This window comes from Cydia splendana, chromosome 13, assembly GCF_910591565.1.
Source record: "Cydia splendana chromosome 13, ilCydSple1.2, whole genome shotgun sequence".
NCBI lineage: Eukaryota > Metazoa > Arthropoda > Insecta > Lepidoptera > Tortricidae > Cydia > Cydia splendana.
Window position 1 is genome coordinate 15,166,356 of NC_085972.1, and position 22,974 is coordinate 15,189,329.

Sequence of the window (22,974 nt, forward strand, 5' to 3'; positions counted from 1 at the left end):
CATCAGGACCTCTGGATATATAGGAACGCAGTGGTCATGCCGCCTAAGCCCGTAGAGCGAGTCCGCGGGTTCGGGCTAGCTTATTACAACATCGACTTTTCACTGCAAGCGCAGTTGCAGTTGGCCGGGGCCGCTACGTCAGAGCCTGTCACACCTAGCAGTGAGTTTTGTTATAGTCTTCATAGAGTTTTGTTATAGTCTTCATTGAGATACCTTCAGAACCTCTGGATATATAGGAACCCAGTGGTCATGCCGCCCAAGCCCGTCGAGCGAGTCCGCGGGTCCGGGCTAGCTTATTACAACATCGACTTTTCACTGCAAGCGCAGTTGCAGTTGGCCGGGGCGGCTACGTCACAGCCTGTCACACCTAGCAGTGAGTTTTGTTATAGTTTTCATTGAGATACCTTCAGAACCTCTGGATATATAGGAACCCAGTGGTCATGCCGCCTAAGCCCGTAGAGCGAGTCCGCGGGTTCGGGCTAGCTTATTACAACATCGACTTTTCACTGCAAGCGCAGTTGCAGTTGGCCGGGGCCGCTACGTCAGAGCCTGTCACACCTAGCAGTGAGTTTTGTTATAGTCTTCATAGAGTTTTGTTATAGTCTTCATTGAGATACCTTCAGAACCTCTGGATATATAGGAACCCAGTGGTCATGCCGCCCAAGCCCGTAGAGCGAGTCCGCGGGTTCGGGCTAGCTTATTACAACATCGACTTTTCACTGCAAGCGCAGTTGCAGTTGGCCGGGGCCGCTACGTCAGAGCCTGTCACACCTAGCAGTGAGTTTTGTTATAGTCTTCATAGAGTTTTGTTATAGTCTTCATTGAGATACCTTCAGAACCTCTGGATATATAGGAACCCAGTGGTCATGCCGCCCAAGCCCGTCGAGCGAGTCCGCGGGTCCGGGCTAGCTTATTACAACATCGACTTTTCACTGCAAGCGCAGTTGCAGTTGGCCGGGGCGGCTACGTCACAGCCTGTCACACCTAGCAGTGAGTTTTGTTATAGTTTTCATTGAGATACCTTCAGAACCTCTGGATATATAGGAACCCAGTGGTCATGCCGCCTAAGCCCGTCGAGCGAGTCCGTGGGTCCGGGCTAGCTTATTACAACATAGACTTTTCACTGCAAGCGCAGTTGCAGTTGGCCGGGGCCGCTACGTCAGAGCCTGTCACACCTAGCAGTGAGTTTTATACTTGAGATACCATTAGAACCTCTGGATATATAGGAACCCAGTGGTCATGCCGCCCAAGCCTGTCGAGTGAGTCCGCGGGTCCGGGTTACCTTATTACAACATTGACTTTTCACTGCAAGCGCAGTTGCAGTTGCCCGGGGCGGCTACGTCAGAGCCTGTCACACCTAGCAGTGAGTTTTATACTTGATATACCACCAGAACCTCTGGATATATAGCTTGTTATAATTATAATATAGTCACTGCAAGCGAAGTTGCAGTTGGCCGGGGCCGCTACGTCAGAGCCTGTCACACCTAGCAGTGAGTTTTATAGTTGACATGGTATAATAATATACTCCGCCTGGTACTCTCTTCCGAGATTCGCGAATGACCTAACTGACACAGGCCTACGTCATCATGCTGTTTACAGGTTCTCAGACTTTAAAATGTGGGAGAATTTTAACCAACGGTGACAATTATTTTAACGGCATTAATTTTATGTTATTCATGTAGAAACATAGTAAAATAAAACAAATCTAATGTATTAAACTAAACTTTATTTATCTATGCAAGACAAACGTTTGAAAAACTAATTCACAGTTACACATTAATTACCAAGCTTACGACGTGAAAAGTTTGGAAAACACTGCGACTGCTGACACTGAGCGAGAAGGAAATAACAATTAACACGCGTTCGACAAGGATGACGGTCAGGGCATGAAGTTATCTAGATCCGTGGGTCAGGGACAAAATGGCGAATTGTCAAATGTGACAGCGCTATCCTGTGTTGCCAGTAGTGTAAACAGAATTACCCGAACGTCTGAAATTTCTTTCGTGAATCGGAAGATATTGCTAACGAATAATTAAAAATGACGTGTTATTGTAAAATTTAAGATAAAATACATATAAATGAAAATTATAAAGAAATATTTTAACTTATTAACCATAGCGATAATGTACCCATGTAACATGTTATGTTGAAATAAAGTGGCAATGTTATTGTGACGTAGGCCTGTGTCACTCTGGGAAGAGAAGACCAGATACCATCAGAACCTGTGAATATATAGGAACCCAGTAGTGGTCATGCCGCCTAAGCCTGTCGAGCGAGTCCGCGAAGGCGGCTTAGCTTATTATAATATACACTCTCTACGTACTTCTTTTGGTCAAACTTTACATACATTTTAAGTGGGTACTCATACAGTGTGTACAATAATTTACTTTTGAAGAACAATTTTGTTTGCCTGCCTGCCATATATTTTAACAATCCATTTTTATCCAGGTGTAAAATCGGACCCGATCGCGCGCAAGCTTCGTTTGCGTCGCGGCCGCACCGAGGCCACGGGGGGCGAGCGCGAATCCGCTATGATACTCCGTGGAATGCAGGAGCAGGCTAACACACAAGCCAATGTCGAGTTACCTCCCAATAGCGAGCTCAAGTGAGTGCCATTATCAGTCCCTTACCCCGAAGGCGCCGGGAGTTTAGGTCCTTCTCCAAACGCAGCTCGCTGCGCACTGAGCGGACAGCCGTGCGGGCCTGGGACGCGGAAACATAAAAAAAAATATGCATTTTTAGAAGTCTTTTTCGAATGGATTAAGTTACTTGAGAAAGGCCCCAAGATTGCTATTATATTTTTTGGCAACCGTATTTATCATCTAAAAAGCCCACGATTTTTCAAAAATTATAGCGATAACAGAAATACATCATCTGTGAAAATTTCAACTGTCTGCTATCACGGTTCATGAGATACAGCCTGGTGACCGACAGACAGACAGACGGATAGTGGAGTCTTAGTAATAGGGTCCCGTTTTTACCCTTTGGGTACGGAACCCTAAAAACGACACCTATCTTATGTCCTATAATGAGTGTATGATTTTAGGCCTAAACGCTGGGACGAGAGTTTAGAAAAGCCGCCGCTGGACTACTCGGAGTTCTTCGACGAAGATACGGGACAGACGCCCGGGCTGCAGGTCTGGGAGATCGAAAACTTCATACCCGCGCCCGTGGAAGAGGTAATGTTATGTACCGATTGTGATTGTACAAAAATGGGCCGCCTTTTAAACTATTTTTCACATCACCTATTTGGAAAAGGGCTTTTTCTTCCCCGCTAGGAGGGATCAAAGTGGCACTTTTCCTCCCTGCTAGGGCGGATCAAAGTGGCACTTTTCTGTTCTAGGACACTGTTATTGTTATTTTTTGCATTCTTTTTTTAGCTTGAATAATATTTTGAAACATAATAATTGTGTCAACACTAAGATTTTTTTATTTTCCTCATAGTTGATGTGAAAAGCAGTATGTGTCACACGATATTTAAATGATTTCGTCTTGGGCGTTAACACTTGAATCCCTCATTACGCTCAGGATTCAATGTACGCCCTTGACGGAAATATATCATTTTGATCCCTTGTAACACAAACTACTATAGTTATTTCGAGCAAGTCTATTTCATCATGATCACCATCATCTCAGCCATAAGACGTCCACTGCTGAACATAGGCCTCCCCCTTGGACCTCCATACGTGCCGGTTGGAAGCGACCCGCATCCAGCGTCTTCCGGCGACCTTAACAAGATCGTCTGTCCATCTTGTGGGTGGACGTCCTACGCTGCGCTTGCTAGTCCGTGGTCTCCACTCGAGCACTTTTTCGACCCCATCGGCCATCTTCTCTGCGTGCAATGTGGCCTGCCCATTGCCACTTCAGTTTGCTAATCCGGTGGGCTATGTCGGTGACTTTAGTTCGTCTACGGATCTCCTCATTTCTGATTCGATCACGTAGAGAAACTCCGAGCATAGCCCTCTCCATAGCTCGTTGAGCGACTTTGAGTTTTGAGATGAGGCCGATAGTGAAAGACCACGTTTCAGAGCCGTAAGTCTATTTGGATCTTCGTTTTTTCATCAGTCGGAATTTTATAAACTGAATTTTTTTTCGTTACTTCCTAAAGCGCGCGGTTGGTTTATGCGATAGACGCAGCGTTGAACCGCATGCGTTCAAGCTTTATCAAGGGATTGTAGGAAAAATGACATTTTACATTAGGTAAACGCAGCGTTAAGCGAATTGTCATTTTCCACAAAAGAAAATTATTGCCATCTTGGAATAACCCTTTGAATGCCACGCCGCCCACGCCTATCGTGCGCGGCGCGTCATCGTGAACTTTGTCGGAATGCACGAAGGTTGGTATAGGGATGATGACACATGTTGAATTGTATAACAAAATCTAGTAAAATAGATAGCAAATGAGCAATTTATCACAATATTGAGGAAGTTAAAACAATATATGGAAATAATACAAAAATACAGCACCTGAAAGTTTCAAAGTTTAAGTTTTTTTTTTAACTTCCAAAAACTAAATAAATAAGGATACCATTCGATTCCTCACATTTTATCCAAAAAAAATTGTATTGCAATTATATACATAAACGCAATATTTCACCGATAAAAACGCAATTTTCTTGTTTTGTTCATACTTCAAGATGGACTCTCAGTGACCTTGACGTCACGTTCACTTATCGTTTTGTTAGGGGCGTTTCGCGAGTGAAATACCACTGTCGGACTTTGACTATCATTTATGACTTTTGTATTACTTTAATGCAATGGGTCCCATATAAACATTTGATCCTAAAAACAAACCAGCGGGCTCAGCACGGTTCCATTTTTATCGACTATCACTATGCGCGTCCCTTTCGCACTTACATACTTGTTAGAACGTGACAGGCATGGTGACAAGGGATAAAAACGCGACCGTGCTAAGCCGCCTGATTGATTGATACCATAAATTAAAATTTGTCATCTAGCCTATTGCGCTATAGCCGCGCGCGTATGTTGAGGTCTTTGGCAAACAAAGTTTAAAACGAATATTTTGGCATTTGCACTCCTAACATTTATGGATTACTGTACAAGTCTACATAACAAAAAGTTTAAACAATCCATACTCAAAATACAATAATACATAAATAGTTTTTGCCATTTGAAATTTCGTCAACTGTTTATAGTACGATACTACGATCGAACACTACATTACTGATTGTTTGCTTCTAATCTAACTTTGCTTTCAGTTCACTAGATGACCCTAGTAGTTCTTTTTTGTGGAGTTACGTCCTTTTGGATTTGCGTTTTGCGTTTGGAATTCACATGCGTTCACCACGTTAGCGTAGCTTTTTACCCAGCCAATTATTGACAATTAGTCTTGTCAGATGGCGCTTAAAGTTTAAGATGTGACCAATTACATAGATTATAAAATATAATTTGTTAAATTTGACGTTAGGTACCAAGACATTAAGTGTCATTGTCACATTTTGCGAAAATCACATCGAAATGTGCGTACCTAACCTATATAAATTGCAAAAATAACCAAATTATACAGTCTGAAGTTGTAAGAACGCACTGCTACCGGCGGCCCCGAAAGCACGGTTTGCTGTACTAACTTTACCTAACACCAATTCTAGCAATTAGGTAACTACCGAATACTTGAAGCTCTGTAATTAGTCCTATGCATACATATGCTATTGTGCTTGTAAAGCATAGAAAAATACAGGAAACATTCGATACGAGTATTAACAGTGACCCATACCGTCAGTCTGTCCGTCTGTCTGTCTAATGTCTTTCTACAGTTCGTTTTTACCAAGCTTTTATTAGGTCGACCTGTATGTAACTAACTATGTAATGGAATCTAAGGTAACTAATTTAACCATCTTCCAAGGATCATAGCGTCATGAAAATTGGCAGCTGTATGTAGTTCTGATGACAATACAATAATATGGTACTGTCGAACTGATCTGATGATGGAGACAGGAGGTGGCCATAGGAACTCTCGACCTGTATGTAATGTAACTAACTGTAATGGAATCTAAGGTAACTAATTTAACCATCTTCCAAGGATCGTAGCGTCATGAAAATTGGCAGCTGTATGTAGTTCTGATAACAATACAATAATTTGGTACTGTCGAACTGATCTGATGATGGAGACAGGAGGTGGCCATAGGAACTCTCGACCTGTATGTAATGTAACTAACTGTAATGGAATCTAAGGTAACTAATTTAACCATCTTCCAAGGATCGTAGCGTCATGAAAATTGGCAGCTGTATGTAGTTCTGATGACAATACAATAATATGGTACTGTCGAACTGATCTGATGATGGAGACAGGAGGTGGCCATAGGAACTCTGTGATGTAACAACGCAACCTAATTGTGTTAGGGGTTTTTAGAATTGTCTCGATGAGTATTAGTTGTCTGTCGTAAGAAAAGTACAGTTAGCGATAAAAGCTTGTACCAAAAATGAAATTTTTGCCAAAAACTTATTGTAATGCCGTAACGTACGTAATAATGATATCAACTTGTGACAACATCCATTGTTGTAGGTGGCGCAAGGCAAGTTCTTCGAAGGCGAGTGTTATATCATTCTGAAGACCGCGTTGGAGGAGCAAGGGCAGCTCACATGGGATATTCATTTTTGGATTGGATCTAAGGCCACGGTAAGAAAAAGTACTAGTACTAGCTACTTAAACTGTGGCTTTCCATTAGAGAAGGGTATTTATGCTTCATCTGCAATAAAGAAGTTTCTAGCAGAATTTCTGTTGGAATTTCAGACGGAAACGTCATTATTGCACTTGAAGCATAAGGACCCTTCTGTGATGGAAAACCACAGTTTAAACGTTGCGTAAGACGTTTAAAGTCCTTGCGTTATAGCCTCCTAAGGGCCAGCCATACCAATGAAAGATCCAAAATTTGCCTCTGAAATTTGAACCTACAGTGTAGGAAATAGAGTTGACTTTTCGTTGTTGGACGAAATTGAACGAAACAAAGCAAAAGCGACTCTGTTCCATTTGAATAGGATTTAAATTTCAAACTATAGGTAGGACCTTGGGCCTTAGGAGGTTAGAGGCCACTATTTAGGCACGGGCCAAAAAAGGAGGCCTTTGTTCATACGGTTCTATAGCCGGATTAAAAAACACTGATCCGGTTTTTTAACGATTTTTTTTCGATCCAGCTGGACAAGGGGGCATGCGCCGCCATGCACGCCGTGAACCTGCGCAACCTGCTCGGCGCCAAGCGCACGCAGCGCCACGAGCAGGGCGACGAGTCCGAGGAGTTCCTCGCTCTCTTTCCCACACCGCCCGTCTACATCCAGGGCGCGCACACCGCTTCCGGCTTCTTCACCGTGGACGAGCCGGTCAGTGAACATACATTTAATTCTTAACCTTGCCGAAGCACCGTATCCTATGAACACGTGTTCATACAGGTCTGAAATAACACCACAAAACGCGTTTGAAACGCCCATACCGGTAAGTTAATTTGACACGCGTCAAAGTAGAATCGCTACAATTTCCTGTGTCGAGAGTAAGCTTCAAAGATGGTAAAGGATATCAGAGGAAGGAGGAAGCCGTATAAACACGATTCACAGGGTCGCCATGTGATATAAGATATATCATATAAGAAATACTAGCTTTTGCCCGCGACTTCGTCTGCGTGGAATTAGTGACAGCAGCTAAAGTAGGTATAGCGCCTGGATAATGCTAATAGCAATCATTCAATTCGCGCATTGCTTACTTCAATTATTAGGCAATTATCAAACTCTTTCAATTCCAACACCCCCCTTTGCACTCTCTTCAGGGATGATTTCCGACATAAAATACTATCCTATGTCTTTCCCCGGGACTCAAACTATCTCTATACCAAATTTCAACTAAATCGGTTCAGCGGCTTAAGCGTGAAGAGGTAACAGACAGACAGACATACACACTTTCGCCTTTATAATATTAGTATGGATTGTGTCCCATAAGTCTAAACAGGTGTCTACCTGTTCTGATTTTCTTGCTTGTCTACAGCGTTACGTGACCCGTCTATACCGAGTGCACGCGCACGGCAGCGGCGTCCACTTGGTTCCTGTCGAAGTATCCGCCGCCTCGCTCGATCCTCGCCACGTGTTCATACTGGACACCGGCCTCATTATATACCTGTGGTAACTATCACTACTGTCACTACTCAAGCCAGACGTTACGTGACCCGTCTATACCGAGTGCACGCGCACGGCAGCGGCGTCCACTTGGTTCCTGTCGAAGTATCCGCCGCCTCGCTCGATCCTCGCCACGTGTTCATACTGGACACCGGCCTCATTATATACCTGTGGTAACTATCACTACTGTCACTACTCAAGCCAGACGCTACGTGACCCGTCTATACCGAGTGCACGCGCACGGCAGCGGCGTCCACTTGGTTCCTGTCGAAGTATCCGCCGCCTCGCTCGATCCTCGCCACGTGTTCATACTGGACACCGGCCTCATTATATACCTGTGGTAACTATCACTACTGTCACTACTCAAGCCAGACGTTACGTGACCCGTCTATACCGAGTGCACGCGCACGGCAGCGGCGTCCACTTGGTTCCTGTCGAAGTATCCGCCGCCTCGCTCGATCCTCGCCACGTGTTCATACTGGACACCGGCCTCATTATATACCTGTGGTAACTATCACTACTGTCACTACTCAAGCCAGACGTTACGTGACCCGTCTATACCGAGTGCACGCGCACGGCAGCGGCGTCCACTTGGTTCCTGTCGAAGTATCCGCCGCCTCGCTCGATCCTCGCCACGTGTTCATACTGGACACCGGCCTCATTATATACCTGTGGTAACTATCACTACTGTCACTACTCAAGCCAGACGTTACGTGACCCGTCTATACCGAGTGCACGCGCACGGCAGCGGCGTCCACTTGGTTCCTGTCGAAGTATCCGCCGCCTCGCTCGATCCTCGCCACGTGTTCATACTGGACACCGGCCTCATTATATACCTGTGGTAACTATCACTACTGTCACTACTCAAGCCAGACGTTACGTGACCCGTCTATACCGAGTGCACGCGCACGGCAGCGGCGTCCACTTGGTTCCTGTCGAAGTATCCGCCGCCTCGCTCGATCCTCGCCACGTGTTCATACTGGACACCGGCCTCATTATATACCTGTGGTAACTATCACTACTGTCACTACTCAAGCCAGACGTTACGTGACCCGTCTATACCGAGTGCACGCGCACGGCAGCGGCGTCCACTTGGTTCCTGTCGAAGTATCCGCCGCCTCGCTCGATCCTCGCCACGTGTTCATACTGGACACCGGCCTCATTATATACCTGTGGTAACTATCACTACTGTCACTACTCAAGGACAGACGCTACGTGACCCGTCTATACCGAGTGCACGCGCACGGCAGCGGCGTCCACTTGGTTCCTGTCGAAGTATCCGCCGCCTCGCTCGATCCTCGCCACGTGTTCATACTGGACACCGGCCTCATTATATACCTGTGGTAACTATCACTACTGTCACTACTCAAGGACAGACGCTACGTGACCCGTCTATACCGAGTGCACGCGCACGGCAGCGGCGTCCACTTGGTTCCTGTCGAAGTATCCGCCGCCTCGCTCGATCCTCGCCACGTGTTCATACTGGACACCGGCCTCATTATATACCTGTGGTAACTATCACTACTGTCACTACTCAAGGACAGACGCTACGTGACCCGTCTATACCGAGTGCACGCGCACGGCAGCGGCGTCCACTTGGTTCCTGTCGAAGTATCCGCCGCCTCGCTCGATCCTCGCCACGTGTTCATACTGGACACCGGCCTCATTATATACCTGTGGTAACTATCACTACTGTCACTACTCAAGCCAGACGTTACGTGACCCGTCTATACCGAGTGCACGCGCACGGCAGCGGCGTCCACTTGGTTCCTGTCGAAGTATCCGCCGCCTCGCTCGATCCTCGCCACGTGTTCATACTGGACACCGGCCTCATTATATACCTGTGGTAACTATCACTACTGTCACTACTCAAGCCAGACGTTACGTGACCCGTCTATACCGAGTGCACGCGCACGGCAGCGGCGTCCACTTGGTTCCTGTCGAAGTATCCGCCGCCTCGCTCGATCCTCGCCACGTGTTCATACTGGACACCGGCCTCATTATATACCTGTGGTAACTATCACTACTGTCACTACTCAAGGACAGACGCTACGTGACCCGTCTATACCGAGTGCACGCGCACGGCAGCGGCGTCCACTTGGTTCCTGTCGAAGTATCCGCCGCCTCGCTCGATCCTCGCCACGTGTTCATACTGGACACCGGCCTCATTATATACCTGTGGTAACTATCACTACTGTCACTACTCAAGCCAGACGTTACGTGACCCGTCTATACCGAGTGCACGCGCACGGCAGCGGCGTCCACTTGGTTCCTGTCGAAGTATCCGCCGCCTCGCTCGATCCTCGCCACGTGTTCATACTGGACACCGGCCTCATTATATACCTGTGGTAACTATCACTACTGTCACTACTCAAGCCAGACGTTACGTGACCCGTCTATACCGAGTGCACGCGCACGGCAGCGGCGTCCACTTGGTTCCTGTCGAAGTATCCGCCGCCTCGCTCGATCCTCGCCACGTGTTCATACTGGACACCGGCCTCATTATATACCTGTGGTAACTATCACTACTGTCACTACTCAAGCCAGACGTTACGTGACCCGTCTATACCGAGTGCACGCGCACGGCAGCGGCGTCCACTTGGTTCCTGTCGAAGTATCCGCCGCCTCGCTCGATCCTCGCCACGTGTTCATACTGGACACCGGCCTCATTATATACCTGTGGTAACTATCACTACTGTCACTACTCAAGGACAGACGCTACGTGACCCGTCTATACCGAGTGCACGCGCACGGCAGCGGCGTCCACTTGGTTCCTGTCGAAGTATCCGCCGCCTCGCTCGATCCTCGCCACGTGTTCATACTGGACACCGGCCTCATTATATACCTGTGGTAACTATCACTACTGTCACTACTCAAGCCAGACGTTACGTGACCCGTCTATACCGAGTGCACGCGCACGGCAGCGGCGTCCACTTGGTTCCTGTCGAAGTATCCGCCGCCTCGCTCGATCCTCGCCACGTGTTCATACTGGACACCGGCCTCATTATATACCTGTGGTAACTATCACTACTGTCACTACTCAAGCCAGACGTTACGTGACCCGTCTATACCGAGTGCACGCGCACGGCAGCGGCGTCCACTTGGTTCCTGTCGAAGTATCCGCCGCCTCGCTCGATCCTCGCCACGTGTTCATACTGGACACCGGCCTCATTATATACCTGTGGTAACTATCACTACTGTCACTACTCAAGCCAGACGTTACGTGACCCGTCTATACCGAGTGCACGCGCACGGCAGCGGCGTCCACTTGGTTCCTGTCGAAGTATCCGCCGCCTCGCTCGATCCTCGCCACGTGTTCATACTGGACACCGGCCTCATTATATACCTGTGGTAACTATCACTACTGTCACTACTCAAGCCAGACGTTACGTGACCCGTCTATACCGAGTGCACGCGCACGGCAGCGGCGTCCACTTGGTTCCTGTCGAAGTATCCGCCGCCTCGCTCGATCCTCGCCACGTGTTCATACTGGACACCGGCCTCATTATATACCTGTGGTAACTATCACTACTGTCACTACTCAAGCCAGACGTTACGTGACCCGTCTATACCGAGTGCACGCGCACGGCAGCGGCGTCCACTTGGTTCCTGTCGAAGTATCCGCCGCCTCGCTCGATCCTCGCCACGTGTTCATACTGGACACCGGCCTCATTATATACCTGTGGTAACTATCACTACTGTCACTACTCAAGCCAGACGTTACGTGACCCGTCTATACCGAGTGCACGCGCACGGCAGCGGCGTCCACTTGGTTCCTGTCGAAGTATCCGCCGCCTCGCTCGATCCTCGCCACGTGTTCATACTGGACACCGGCCTCATTATATACCTGTGGTAACTATCACTACTGTCACTACTCAAGCCAGACGTTACGTGACCCGTCTATACCGAGTGCACGCGCACGGCAGCGGCGTCCACTTGGTTCCTGTCGAAGTATCCGCCGCCTCGCTCGATCCTCGCCACGTGTTCATACTGGACACCGGCCTCATTATATACCTGTGGTAACTATCACTACTGTCACTACTCAAGCCAGACGTTACGTGACCCGTCTATACCGAGTGCACGCGCACGGCAGCGGCGTCCACTTGGTTCCTGTCGAAGTATCCGCCGCCTCGCTCGATCCTCGCCACGTGTTCATACTGGACACCGGCCTCATTATATACCTGTGGTAACTATCACTACTGTCACTACTCAAGCCAGACGCTACGTGACCCGTCTATACCGAGTGCACGCGCACGGCAGCGGCGTCCACTTGGTTCCTGTCGAAGTGTCCGCCGCCTCGCTCGATTATATATCTGTGGTAACTATCAATGAAGCTCTGTCAACCAAATCAAACCCGAAGGAAGCGAGCGAAGATTTGTAACTAGCTTTTGTTAACATGCCTTGTGTGTATGTTATTTTTTTGACGTAGAAAACAAGGAAATTCACATATGTGTTTAGGCAAAACAGGCTAATGTAGTAATTAACTAGCGACCCGCCCCGGCTTCGCACGCATCACAAAACCGTAACAAATTATTCACCTAAACCTTCCTCAATAATCACTCTATTAATAGGTGAAAACCGCATAAAAATCCGTTCAGTAGTTTGTGAGTTTACGGCGAATATACATACACACAAACAGACAGACGCGGCTGGGGACTTTGTTTTATAGTGATTTGCACAAAAATATGGTCAATTAAAAAAGAAAAATTAAGTCTGATTTCACGAAGGATTAAGGTTTAGTCACGTTTAGTGTTATGTTCTAGAAGACATAAACCCGCTAATTTGACCGTATTTTCCCTAGGTACGGTAAAAAAGCGAAGAACACCCTCAAGTCGAAGGCGCGCCTGTTCGCAGAGAAGATAAACAAAGAAGAGAGGAAGAACAAAGCCGAGCTGATAGCGGAGCCGCCGGGCAAGGAACCTAAATCCTTCTGGCAGACTTTAGGATATGAGGGCGACGCGTTTGTACCAGAGGTAAGCTAATCATCATTCTTAAGGGCTGATTTAGACGGCGCGCGAACTCGTATGCGATTTTAGTTACATTGCGGACTGTTGGTTACGTCCAATTCAACCGACGATGAAACTCGTATGCGAGTTCTCGCACCGCCCTATTTAGATAGGGCTTAAGAATCTCTTGTCGGTGGAGTATCTTCCAGCTTTCCCTCATTTGCGCCAGGTCTTTGACTTTTTGATACGAGACGACCCCTACTTTTTCTTTAAAAGGTAAAGGGCCTTCTAATTTGTTTAGATGTTGGTCGCATAATGCTTTTGTAGGATAGCTTTCATCTCTCATACGTATGAGGAAACCAGATGATTCTCTCTACTATACTGAAAATCGTAATTCAAGACCAAAAAAAGTAAGACAATGTTACCACTGCAATACATTGTTTGCAAAATAGTAAATTCCTTTTTATAAATAAACACGCTAAGATAATTTATTTATTGGTAATTTTACTCCTACGATTTATAAAATTACTTTTATATACTTATTTTTACATAAATACAAGACGCGCTAGTAAAAAGTGGCAACATGTCTTACTTTTTTTGGTCTTGAATTACGATTTTCAGTATTTTTTTCTTTGAACATAATTTGAAGATACAATAGTAGTAATAGTAGTAATGCGTATTATTCGCGCACTTAAAAAAAAGGGACAAGTTCGAGTCGGACCGCCGCCCGAGGGTTCCGTACTTTTTAGTATTTGTTGTTATAGCGGCAAAAGGAATACGTCAATTTCAACTGCGTGCTTGTGTAGCTATAACGGCTCATGAGATACAGCCTGGTGACAGACAGACGGATAGTGGAGGCTTAGTCATAGAGTCCCGTTTTTACCCTTTGGGTACGGAACCCTAAAAATATCTGAGGTCAATGTGGAGAATATATTTTTTGGAACTTGTAGATTTATTAAATACTGTTCAGGGGATATAAGTTCTCTTTGATGACAGGAGCACGTGCCAGTAGACTTCAGCTGGCTCCCCCCTCGCCTGTACCGCGTCGAGCTCGGTATGGGCTATTTGGAGTTACCGCAACCCGAGGCAGCTCCACTGGCGCGAGGCGTTCTAGCTACTCGCAATGTGTACATACTGGACGCGCATCGCGACGTGTTCGTGTGGTGAGTTGACAGTAGACTTCAGCTGGCTCCCCCCTCGCCTATATCGCGTTGAGCTCGGTATGGGCTACCTCGAGTTACCCCAACCCGAGGCAGCTGCTCCGCTGGCGCGAGGCGTTCTAGCTACTCGCAATGTGTACATACTGGACGCGCATCGCGACGTGTTCGTGTGGTGAGTTGACAGTAGACTTCAGCTGGCTCCCCCCTCGCCTATACCGCGTTGAGACGGTATGTGCTACCTGGAGTTACCCCAACCCGAGGCAGCTCCGCTAGCGCGAGGCGTTCTAGCGACGCGCAATGTGTACATACTGGACGCGCATCGCGACGTGTTCGTGTGGTGAGTTGACAGTAGACTTCAGCTGGCTCCCCCCTCGCCTATACCGCGTTGAGCTCGGTATAGGCTACCTGGAGTTACCCCAACCCGAGGCAGCTCCACTGGCGCGAGGCGTTCTAGCTACTCGCAATGAGTACATACTGGACGCCACGATGCACGTGTTCGTGTGGTGAGTTGACAGTAGACTTCAGCTGGCTCCCCCCTCGCCTATACCGCGTTGAGCTCGGTATAGGCTACCTGGAGTTACCCCAACCCGAGGCAGCTCCACTGGCGCGAGGCGTTCTAGCTACTCGCAATGAGTACATACTGGACGCCACGATGCACGTGTTCGTGTGGTGAGTTGAACTAAGGGCCACTTGGTAAGGTAGGTTAGGTTCGTTAGGTAGCTTCAGATGCTTGAAGGGCAAATCGCCCAAAAAACGAAGCGGGGCTCCGTTTAGCTAAGTTGTGAACTAAATGTTTTTTGATAAGAAACAGTGCGGTGGGACCATGGTAATATTATCGCCTAAGAAATAAAAAGAATGCGAAATAAAACGACTTGGAAAGTATTAATTATGAGAACATTTTGACCTATAACCTTTTGTGATGGAGCGCTTATGTGTGGTGACCTCGATTGTCGTCTTATGTGCTCCGGATAGTCGTTGAGGTGATCTGTGTTGCAATTTTACTAAAGCTTAACAAATATCCTACCAGGTTCGGCAAGAAGTCTTCCCGATTAGTGCGCGCGGCGGCTGTCAAGCTAGCGCAGGAGTTATTCAACATGGTGGAGCGTGTGGAGTACGCTCTCGTCACGCGCCTGCAAGAAGGCACCGAGACTCAGGTACAACAGCGGATTAACGGTTAAGAAATAGAGTTCAAAGTCGTATAACAAAATGTGCAATAGGACTGAGACTCGTGTACACTAGCGGTTTAACATTTCAGAAATAGAGTTTCAAGCTGTGTAGAAAAATGTGTAAAGACATCTGAGGTTGCCACGAAACTATGTCTTTACTTGTCAATACTGAACGTGGAAAACAGATTTGAGCTATATTCTGTATCTTTAGGTATTTAAAAAAAGTAAACAAAATCTACATTCAAATGGCGCCTTAAGCCAGTTGAGGGTAGATGAAAACATTACATGATCAAATAATGTAGGTTAAAGTGAGGTCGTTCAGTGACTGATCCAGGCAGTTTTGTATTTGTTTTGGTTTCTTTTAAATACCTAAAGATACAGACTATAGACCCAATAACCAATCCGCGAACGGCTCGACCGCGATCGTGGACCTGTTTCCCTCGACCAAAGCACGTACTACGCTCTCGCTGAACCTGCTTGCTGTCAGAAGTCCATACACGTAGGGGCACGCAATGCAAGCGGTGTTATATGTCATATGTAGTATGTACAGATGTAGTGCATAATTATTTTCCATCGTATTTTCTCGGTACAAAAACTACTGAGGTTGACTGAAGTAGCATGACAAATACGAACGTTTCCGTTTTATGTGGTGTAGCCAGTTTTTTAATGTTAGTATTTCTGTGCAGATATTCAAGACATATTTCTTGGGTTGGGAGGAGGTGATCGCAGTAGACTTCACGCGCACGGCCGAGTCGGTGGCGCGCACCGGCGCCGACCTCGCCAGCTGGGCCAAGCGACAAGAAACCAAGTAAGTCTTCTTCTTAGCCTTATCCCATTCACTTAGAGTCGGCTCTCCTCATACGACGTCGCTAGGAGCGTCCGCTCTGTCTCTGGTGATATACAAAGCCCGGTTTTACGGGAGAAATTATGTGCTGACGTCTCAATAGTGCGAGGACACATATTTTATAAGTCGATGTCGATAAAAAAGCACGATGTTTGATATACTGTACCACCGTTATGAAATTCAGAAATATTATAGTTGTACACAAAATTAAAATAAACTGTTTGTATTTTTTTTTCTTTTATATAATTTTCGTAATATACAATTCAATTTTTTTCTAAATTTTCCGATTTTAACTCCTTCGCCTTGGTGATAAAATCCATTTCAGCCAACTAAAGGACCGTTCTAAATCTACTGTAGTAATAGGGGCAAATCTAAATAATTCATAGTGTTGATGAATTACTACTGCACTTCGCATGCATGTCGATGGAATAGTCGATATTTAATTAAGCACTAGGAAAAGTGCATTTTTGCTCCCGTCAAACCGGGTTTTGGTGTTATATCCATATTTTTAGATTATTTTGTACAAAACCCATCTTTATTAACGATAACTATATTAACTTGGGCGTCCCGCGTTCATAGACTTCATCTCTAGCACTGTACTGGTCATGTCACGAGCTTTAGGCCTTTAGCTTTTGACCCTGGGAATGAAAGTAGGAACGCCAAACGTCATACACAATCCGGCCCACGAAATGTAAGTGAGAGAACCGAAAGCCTACGTGCAACCTATGCAATATCGAATTTAAACTGTTGTAAGACATACTAACATTGAATAATTTTACGGTTTAGATTCACTTGTTTTAGTCACTCGCGCAACATGTTTCGCGCGCGAGTGACTAAAAACAAGAGAGTCTACACCGGAAAATTATTCTATGCAATATCCGTATTCCATAGATGATTTCAAAAAATATATATTGTATAGGTTTTTTGTTTGAAGAGCAAAATACCCATTAAGCTATTTATTTACTCGTTTTTCACCTATGTAGCTTCTCTCATTTTTCTTAAATGTTTGTATTACCAGAGCGGACCTATCAGCGCTCTTTACACCGCGCCAACCATCAATGCCAGCGACCGAAGCCAAAACGCTCGCCGACGAATGGAACGAAGACTTAGAGGCCATGGAGGCGTTCGTTCTAGAGGGACGGCACTTCGTACGCTTACCTGATTCTGAGCTAGGCGTGTTCCATTCGCAGGACTGCTACGTGTTCCTGTGCCGGTACATCCTGCCAGCGGTTAGTATAAAAAATATCGAATAATATCGACAGTGGCGTAGCAAGGACTTATCTAGCCGTTGACGAATGGAACGAAGACTTAGAGGCCATGGAGGCGTTCGTACTAGAGGGTCGGCACTTCGTACGCCTGCCCGACTCTGAGCTAGGCGTGTTCTACTCGCAGGGCTGCTACGTGTTCCTGTGCCGGTACATCCTGCCAGCGGTTAGTATAAAAAATATCGAATAATATCGACAGTGGCGTAGCATGTACTCATCTAGCCGTTGACGAATGGAACGAAGATTTAAGAGGCCATGGAGGCGTTCGTACTAGAGGGACGGCACTTCGTACGCATGCCTGACTCTGAGCTAGGCGTGTTCTACTCGCAGGGCTGCTACGTGTTCCTGTGCCGGTACATCCTGCCAGCGGTTGGTATAAATAAAACCAATACTATTAATTGTGGCGTAGTACCAAAGATTTAGAGCCGTAAGCGAATGCCCTTTTCTTTCAATAAGTGTTCCCAAGTATGAGGGGCCGCTTCACCCACTGAACATAGATTCAGACAAAGAGACTAAAATGAGTGAACTTTATTGTCAGATGCTTGACATACGTATTACAATTTGGTTTTTAATGAGTACTGGTCAGGGCCGGATTTTCTCTAAGGCCCACGAGGCCCGGGCCTAGGGCTCCGGGCTCCCCTAAATTCTAAGTGCCATACCAAAGTGCCTAGGGGCCCTGTTGCGGCAAGCACGAAAACCCTATTTCCTGGTAGATGGCGCCGCTCGGCACACATCGCGCGACGCGAGTTTCCTGCAACCTATATAAAGCAGCGGCCTGTCAAGCTTTTTATTTTTGCAATATTCTTTGAACTGTAAACATGTTAAAATATAATATAATTTAATTGTGTTGCAAATGGCGTCTCAATTCTTATTTCATTAATATGAGGAACTAGAGTGTACAGGCCCTATGCCTCTAAATACGGGTCTGCTACTGGTAATAGAATGTAGCGTTTTATGCCTATTTCTGTTTCACAGCCGGAAGACGAAAGCGAGAGCTCCAACGGCGACGAAGAAGGAGACGCGGACGCGGTCACGTGGGTGGTGTACTTCTGGCAGGTAGGTGGCACTGTTAATCGATGGACTGCACGGCCATGAATATCATTGATCTTTTATTCCATCGCAAAGTAATCAATAATTCGCTGAAGCTAAAAATATCGCCTAAATCTCTATTTAGATTGATATACTAAAAGCAGCATCGAATGTCTGAAAATAAAGACGGATATGTACAAGCCAATGTAAGTTTTCGTCAAATTATCCAACAAAATGGCGGTGTTCTGTTTGAATTTGTAGATATCTTGGACAGGTCGGCATTTTTTCCGTATTATTTTGCACCCTTATTACTTTATTTTAGCAACTGACTGACAAAGAATATCTCACTGCTAGGGAAGAAACTATATTTTTTCGCGCCATTTTGTCGTATCACGCAACTTCTAAACTTTAAATAATTTCAGGGCCGCCGAGCGCCCAACATGGGCTGGCTGACATTCACGTTCGGTCTCGAGCGCAAGTTCAAGCAGCTCTGCAAGCGGCTGGAAGTGGTGCGGACGCACCAGCAGCAGGAGAGCCTCAAGTTCATGTCGCACTTCCACCGCCGGTTCATCATACGGGACGGCAAGAGGAATACGCCGCCGGTGAGTCAACTGATTGATTTATTTAATTTCTGGCAAATTGAGGCAAACAAAATACGATTAATTACACATAGGATGGCAAATCAAATCATTCTTTTCCTCGCTAGTCTTAGAGAAGTAATTGTTACACGTTTACGTTGGGTCTACATTACGCGCAACGGCGAACGCGGCGCTTTAGATCGCGGTAAACTAGTTACGTGGTAAACAATATCAAAAAGTGAACAGATTAACAGACGACTGTTGGTGTGTAAAAGTCGGCAAAGGTTCTGCAGCCGTGCGCGCCAAGCCAAATAGATAGATAATAGATAGATAGAATAATATTGAAATTACAATTGATTTCAGAATTTTGACATTCCATAGCATTTCATCGAATTATAAAAAGTAAAGGGGTTAATGTAACCGTTTGCTGTAGGAGGGCGGCAAGCAGCCAGTGGAACTGTTCGAGCTGCGTAGTAACGGGTCCGCGCTGTGCACGCGCCTCGTCCAAGTGAAGGCCGATGCGGCGCAGCTGAACAGCGCTTTCTGGTAACTTGTTTTATTTTCACCATTACTCATCCCTTTCTCCCAGTAATTCCTAACCTATGGCCCCGATAGCACAGAAAAACCCTGTGGTGACTTTATTCGACACAGTTTTTCTTCAATACACTTACTAATTAATTTCACTTACTTACAATTTTTTTTTAATTAGTCACTGAAAATCGATGCTAATCTCTAAAAGGCCTACCCACTGATCTACATGTTGGATTGGGGATTGTCTTAATGTCTTCTTTCACTTGGGGCCTTACCATGATGTACTTATTGCGATTCTGTTTAGAACTTAAACTGAATTACTAAGGGACGGAGTTATGCGACTATAGCTCCGTCCTTTAGCAATTCAGTTTAGGTCCTAAACAGAATCGCAATAAGGAAGGCCTCTGTTATCAACGTCAGTTACCGACTTGTTTTCCTTACCTATTTTACAACCTTTAAAACTTTCAGCTGTAGAATTTTATTAATGTCGTATATATTGTTTGGCAGTTACATCTTAAACGTGCCGCTAGAGGGCTCCGACGACACTTCGTCAGCCATAGTGTACGCGTGGATCGGCAGCAAAGCGGACGCGGACTCCGCCCGTCTCATCGAGCATATCGCCGAGCAAAAGTTCAACAGTCCTTGGGTCAGCTTGCAGGTAATCACAACAGTAACGTGCCGCTAGAGGGCTCCAACGACACTTCGTCAGCCATAGTGTACGCGTGGATCGGCAGCAAAGCGGACGCGGACTCCGCCCGTCTCATCGAGCATATCGCCGAGCAAAAGTTCAACAGTCCTTGGGTCAGCTTGCAGGTAATCACAACAGTAACGTGCCGCTAGAGGGCTCCAACGACACTTCGTCAGCCATAGTGTACGCGTGGATCGGCAGCAAAGCGGACGCGGACTCCGCCCGTCTCATCGAGCATATCGCCGAGTAAAAGTTCAACAGTCCCTGGGTCAGCCTGCAGGTAATCACAACAGTAAAGTGTCGCTAGAGGGCGCTAACGACACTTCATCAGCCATAGTATACGCGTGGATCGGCAGCAAAGCCGACGCGGACTCCGCCCGTCTCATCGAGCACATCGCCGAACACAAGTTCAACAGTCCCTGGGTCAGCCTGCAGGTAATCACACATACACAGGTTTATAAAGTTTGGTTATGTACAGTAGGTGTCAAAGATTTGTTTACACATGTAGTGCATACTTGTTTTCCATCGTATTTGCTCGGAAACGTCCGTATTTGTCATGTTGGTTCAGGGTGGTATTCCATCTGTCCAATATGTTGGTTCAATATCATTGCGTCTCAATCTCTCATTTAAATATATGTGAGACAAAATACATATTGGACAAAGAAATTGGACAGGTGGAATATCACCCTAATTACCAGGACCACACAGCACAACTACTGGACAACCGTAATTGTCAGGACTTTTTGTACCGAGACTGACTGAAATAGCAGGACACGTTCGTAAGTTTCCGTGTAAATACGATGGAAAATAATTATGCACTACATCTGTACTCCTATAAAATAAGGCGAAAAATGTGAACACATCTTTGACGTCAACTTTAAATATAGAGAAATATAGTAAGACAAGAGTGCTCACTCCATACATCAGTTTTGGTGTCAAGTGACAATAGATGTAGCACCGACCGGAAAGTCTAATGCTCAACAACATAAGACTTTCCGGTCGGTGCTACATCTATTGTCACTTGACAGTACTACTACTGCTACTTAAAGTACTGATAATTCCGCTACTCGATGCTAGATGTCGACTATGAAAATAATAGTCTTTTTGGTACCAAAACTGATGTATGGAGTGAACAATCTATGTATTTTTTTCTCTATGATATAGTTCAACTACAAGCTTTCAATCTTCACAACTATTTACAACGACCACTACGTTAGTTAAATTTAATATGTTTGGTATTAAAGAATCATCACGCATACATCTCGCTGGTATTTGCGAGATTGCGTATCAAAAATATTATCGGTTCTTCTCTATTCTTACGTGAAATGAATGTATGAGATGATTGAGATGAGATGAATTGACTCAAAATAGTCAAAATATATACTTAGTTTGAGAGAACAAACCAATAGCGCGATTCAGGATGCAAACAACGACATCTAGCGACAAATGTTATTACTTATTGCACACTAACCCCCTTACCTACTCAGAAACGTTTACTAAAGTTGACAAGCCGATAATAATCGTTTGTCCCTTTCCATCATACCAATACGTCGGAAAGGGACAAACGATTATTATCGGCTCGTCAACTTTTTTTTGTTATTATGTCCCGTCAGCCAGGCGACAACCGTAGCATAGTTTGTTAGAAGACACGTTAAACTACGTTCTAGTAATATGCAAAGTAGATGAAAGATGACCCCTTACAGAAAGAGCTTATAAAGTTATAACTGCAATAAAAATGTATGGTTGGTTATTTTTAATACCATAAAACTAGGAGTTTAACAGTGACCCAGGCGACCATGACAATGGATAACAAGAAAAAGTTAATTCGCCCTAATCATATTTTAGGAGTGTCATTAGTATTAGTGTTTTTCACGATGACGCGCGAATTTGACAAATCTAACCTTAAGGGGCTACCCCACGCCAATGACCTTCGATCTGAATCCCTTAGTTTTCTAATGTTTTTTGTAGCTTATTATATTAACAGCAACAGCTTTAAGCAATATAGAATCCCATATTTACTTCAAAGTTCATTGTCTTCGTGATATTTGGCATCAAAGTTGAAATTTTTTAGGTGAAAAACTGGTTTTCTGGCCATAACTTTTGTGTTAATTAGTTTAAAATTAAAACCCTAGACACGTTTTTCGAGACGTCAAAGACGAATCCAAATATGTAGATTTCGTACATGTAAGATCCTTCACAGCAAACTAGATACGAAAAAAGTGTTTTTTAGACAATGTTTAAAAAAAACTTAAATAAATATTATTAATTTCTTTCAAAATCCGGTAGACAAAACCGGAGATAAAATATTAAAGAACCGATAGCCGTTTGTCTTATAATTCTATCTGTAGTGCAAATAAGGTGATACGATTCAAAACTTGTCAAAAATCGACGAAAACCTCGGTTAGCCCCTTAAACGGCATGACAATACGAACCAAGGCACGCGTCTTCGTGAATGACACGATCTATAATAGTTTATACATGTTATTTAACCCCAGTGGCGTAGCTAGCATGTGTGGCACCCTGGGCGGAAATTGTGTGTGTCACCCCAAAATAAAAAAATGTAAAAAGAGTAATTGTAATTTATGTTAAATAGCTCAGGATTTACTCCATCGCTTTCATTTTACCAATTTTTATAGGTGGCACTACTGA

General features: G+C 45.4%; 1 protein-coding gene across 1 annotated transcript in view; it reads left to right on the forward strand.

Annotated features, from left to right (window-relative positions):
- Window positions 1-22,974, forward strand: part of LOC134796244 (protein flightless-1) — a 38,237-nt gene that overhangs the window by 6,959 nt on the left and 8,304 nt on the right. Inside the window, exons 8-21 of the mRNA XM_063768290.1 lie at window positions 2,449-2,605; window positions 3,047-3,179; window positions 6,524-6,637; window positions 7,153-7,335; window positions 7,991-8,124; window positions 12,920-13,091; window positions 14,061-14,227; window positions 15,252-15,378; window positions 16,077-16,198; window positions 17,253-17,463; window positions 18,475-18,555; window positions 18,951-19,130; window positions 19,540-19,652; window positions 20,145-20,295. Coding sequence (XP_063624360.1) covers window positions 2,449-2,605; window positions 3,047-3,179; window positions 6,524-6,637; window positions 7,153-7,335; window positions 7,991-8,124; window positions 12,920-13,091; window positions 14,061-14,227; window positions 15,252-15,378; window positions 16,077-16,198; window positions 17,253-17,463; window positions 18,475-18,555; window positions 18,951-19,130; window positions 19,540-19,652; window positions 20,145-20,295 — 2,045 coding nt within the window. The remainder of the gene's footprint in view (window positions 1-2,448; window positions 2,606-3,046; window positions 3,180-6,523; window positions 6,638-7,152; window positions 7,336-7,990; window positions 8,125-12,919; window positions 13,092-14,060; window positions 14,228-15,251; window positions 15,379-16,076; window positions 16,199-17,252; window positions 17,464-18,474; window positions 18,556-18,950; window positions 19,131-19,539; window positions 19,653-20,144; window positions 20,296-22,974) is intronic.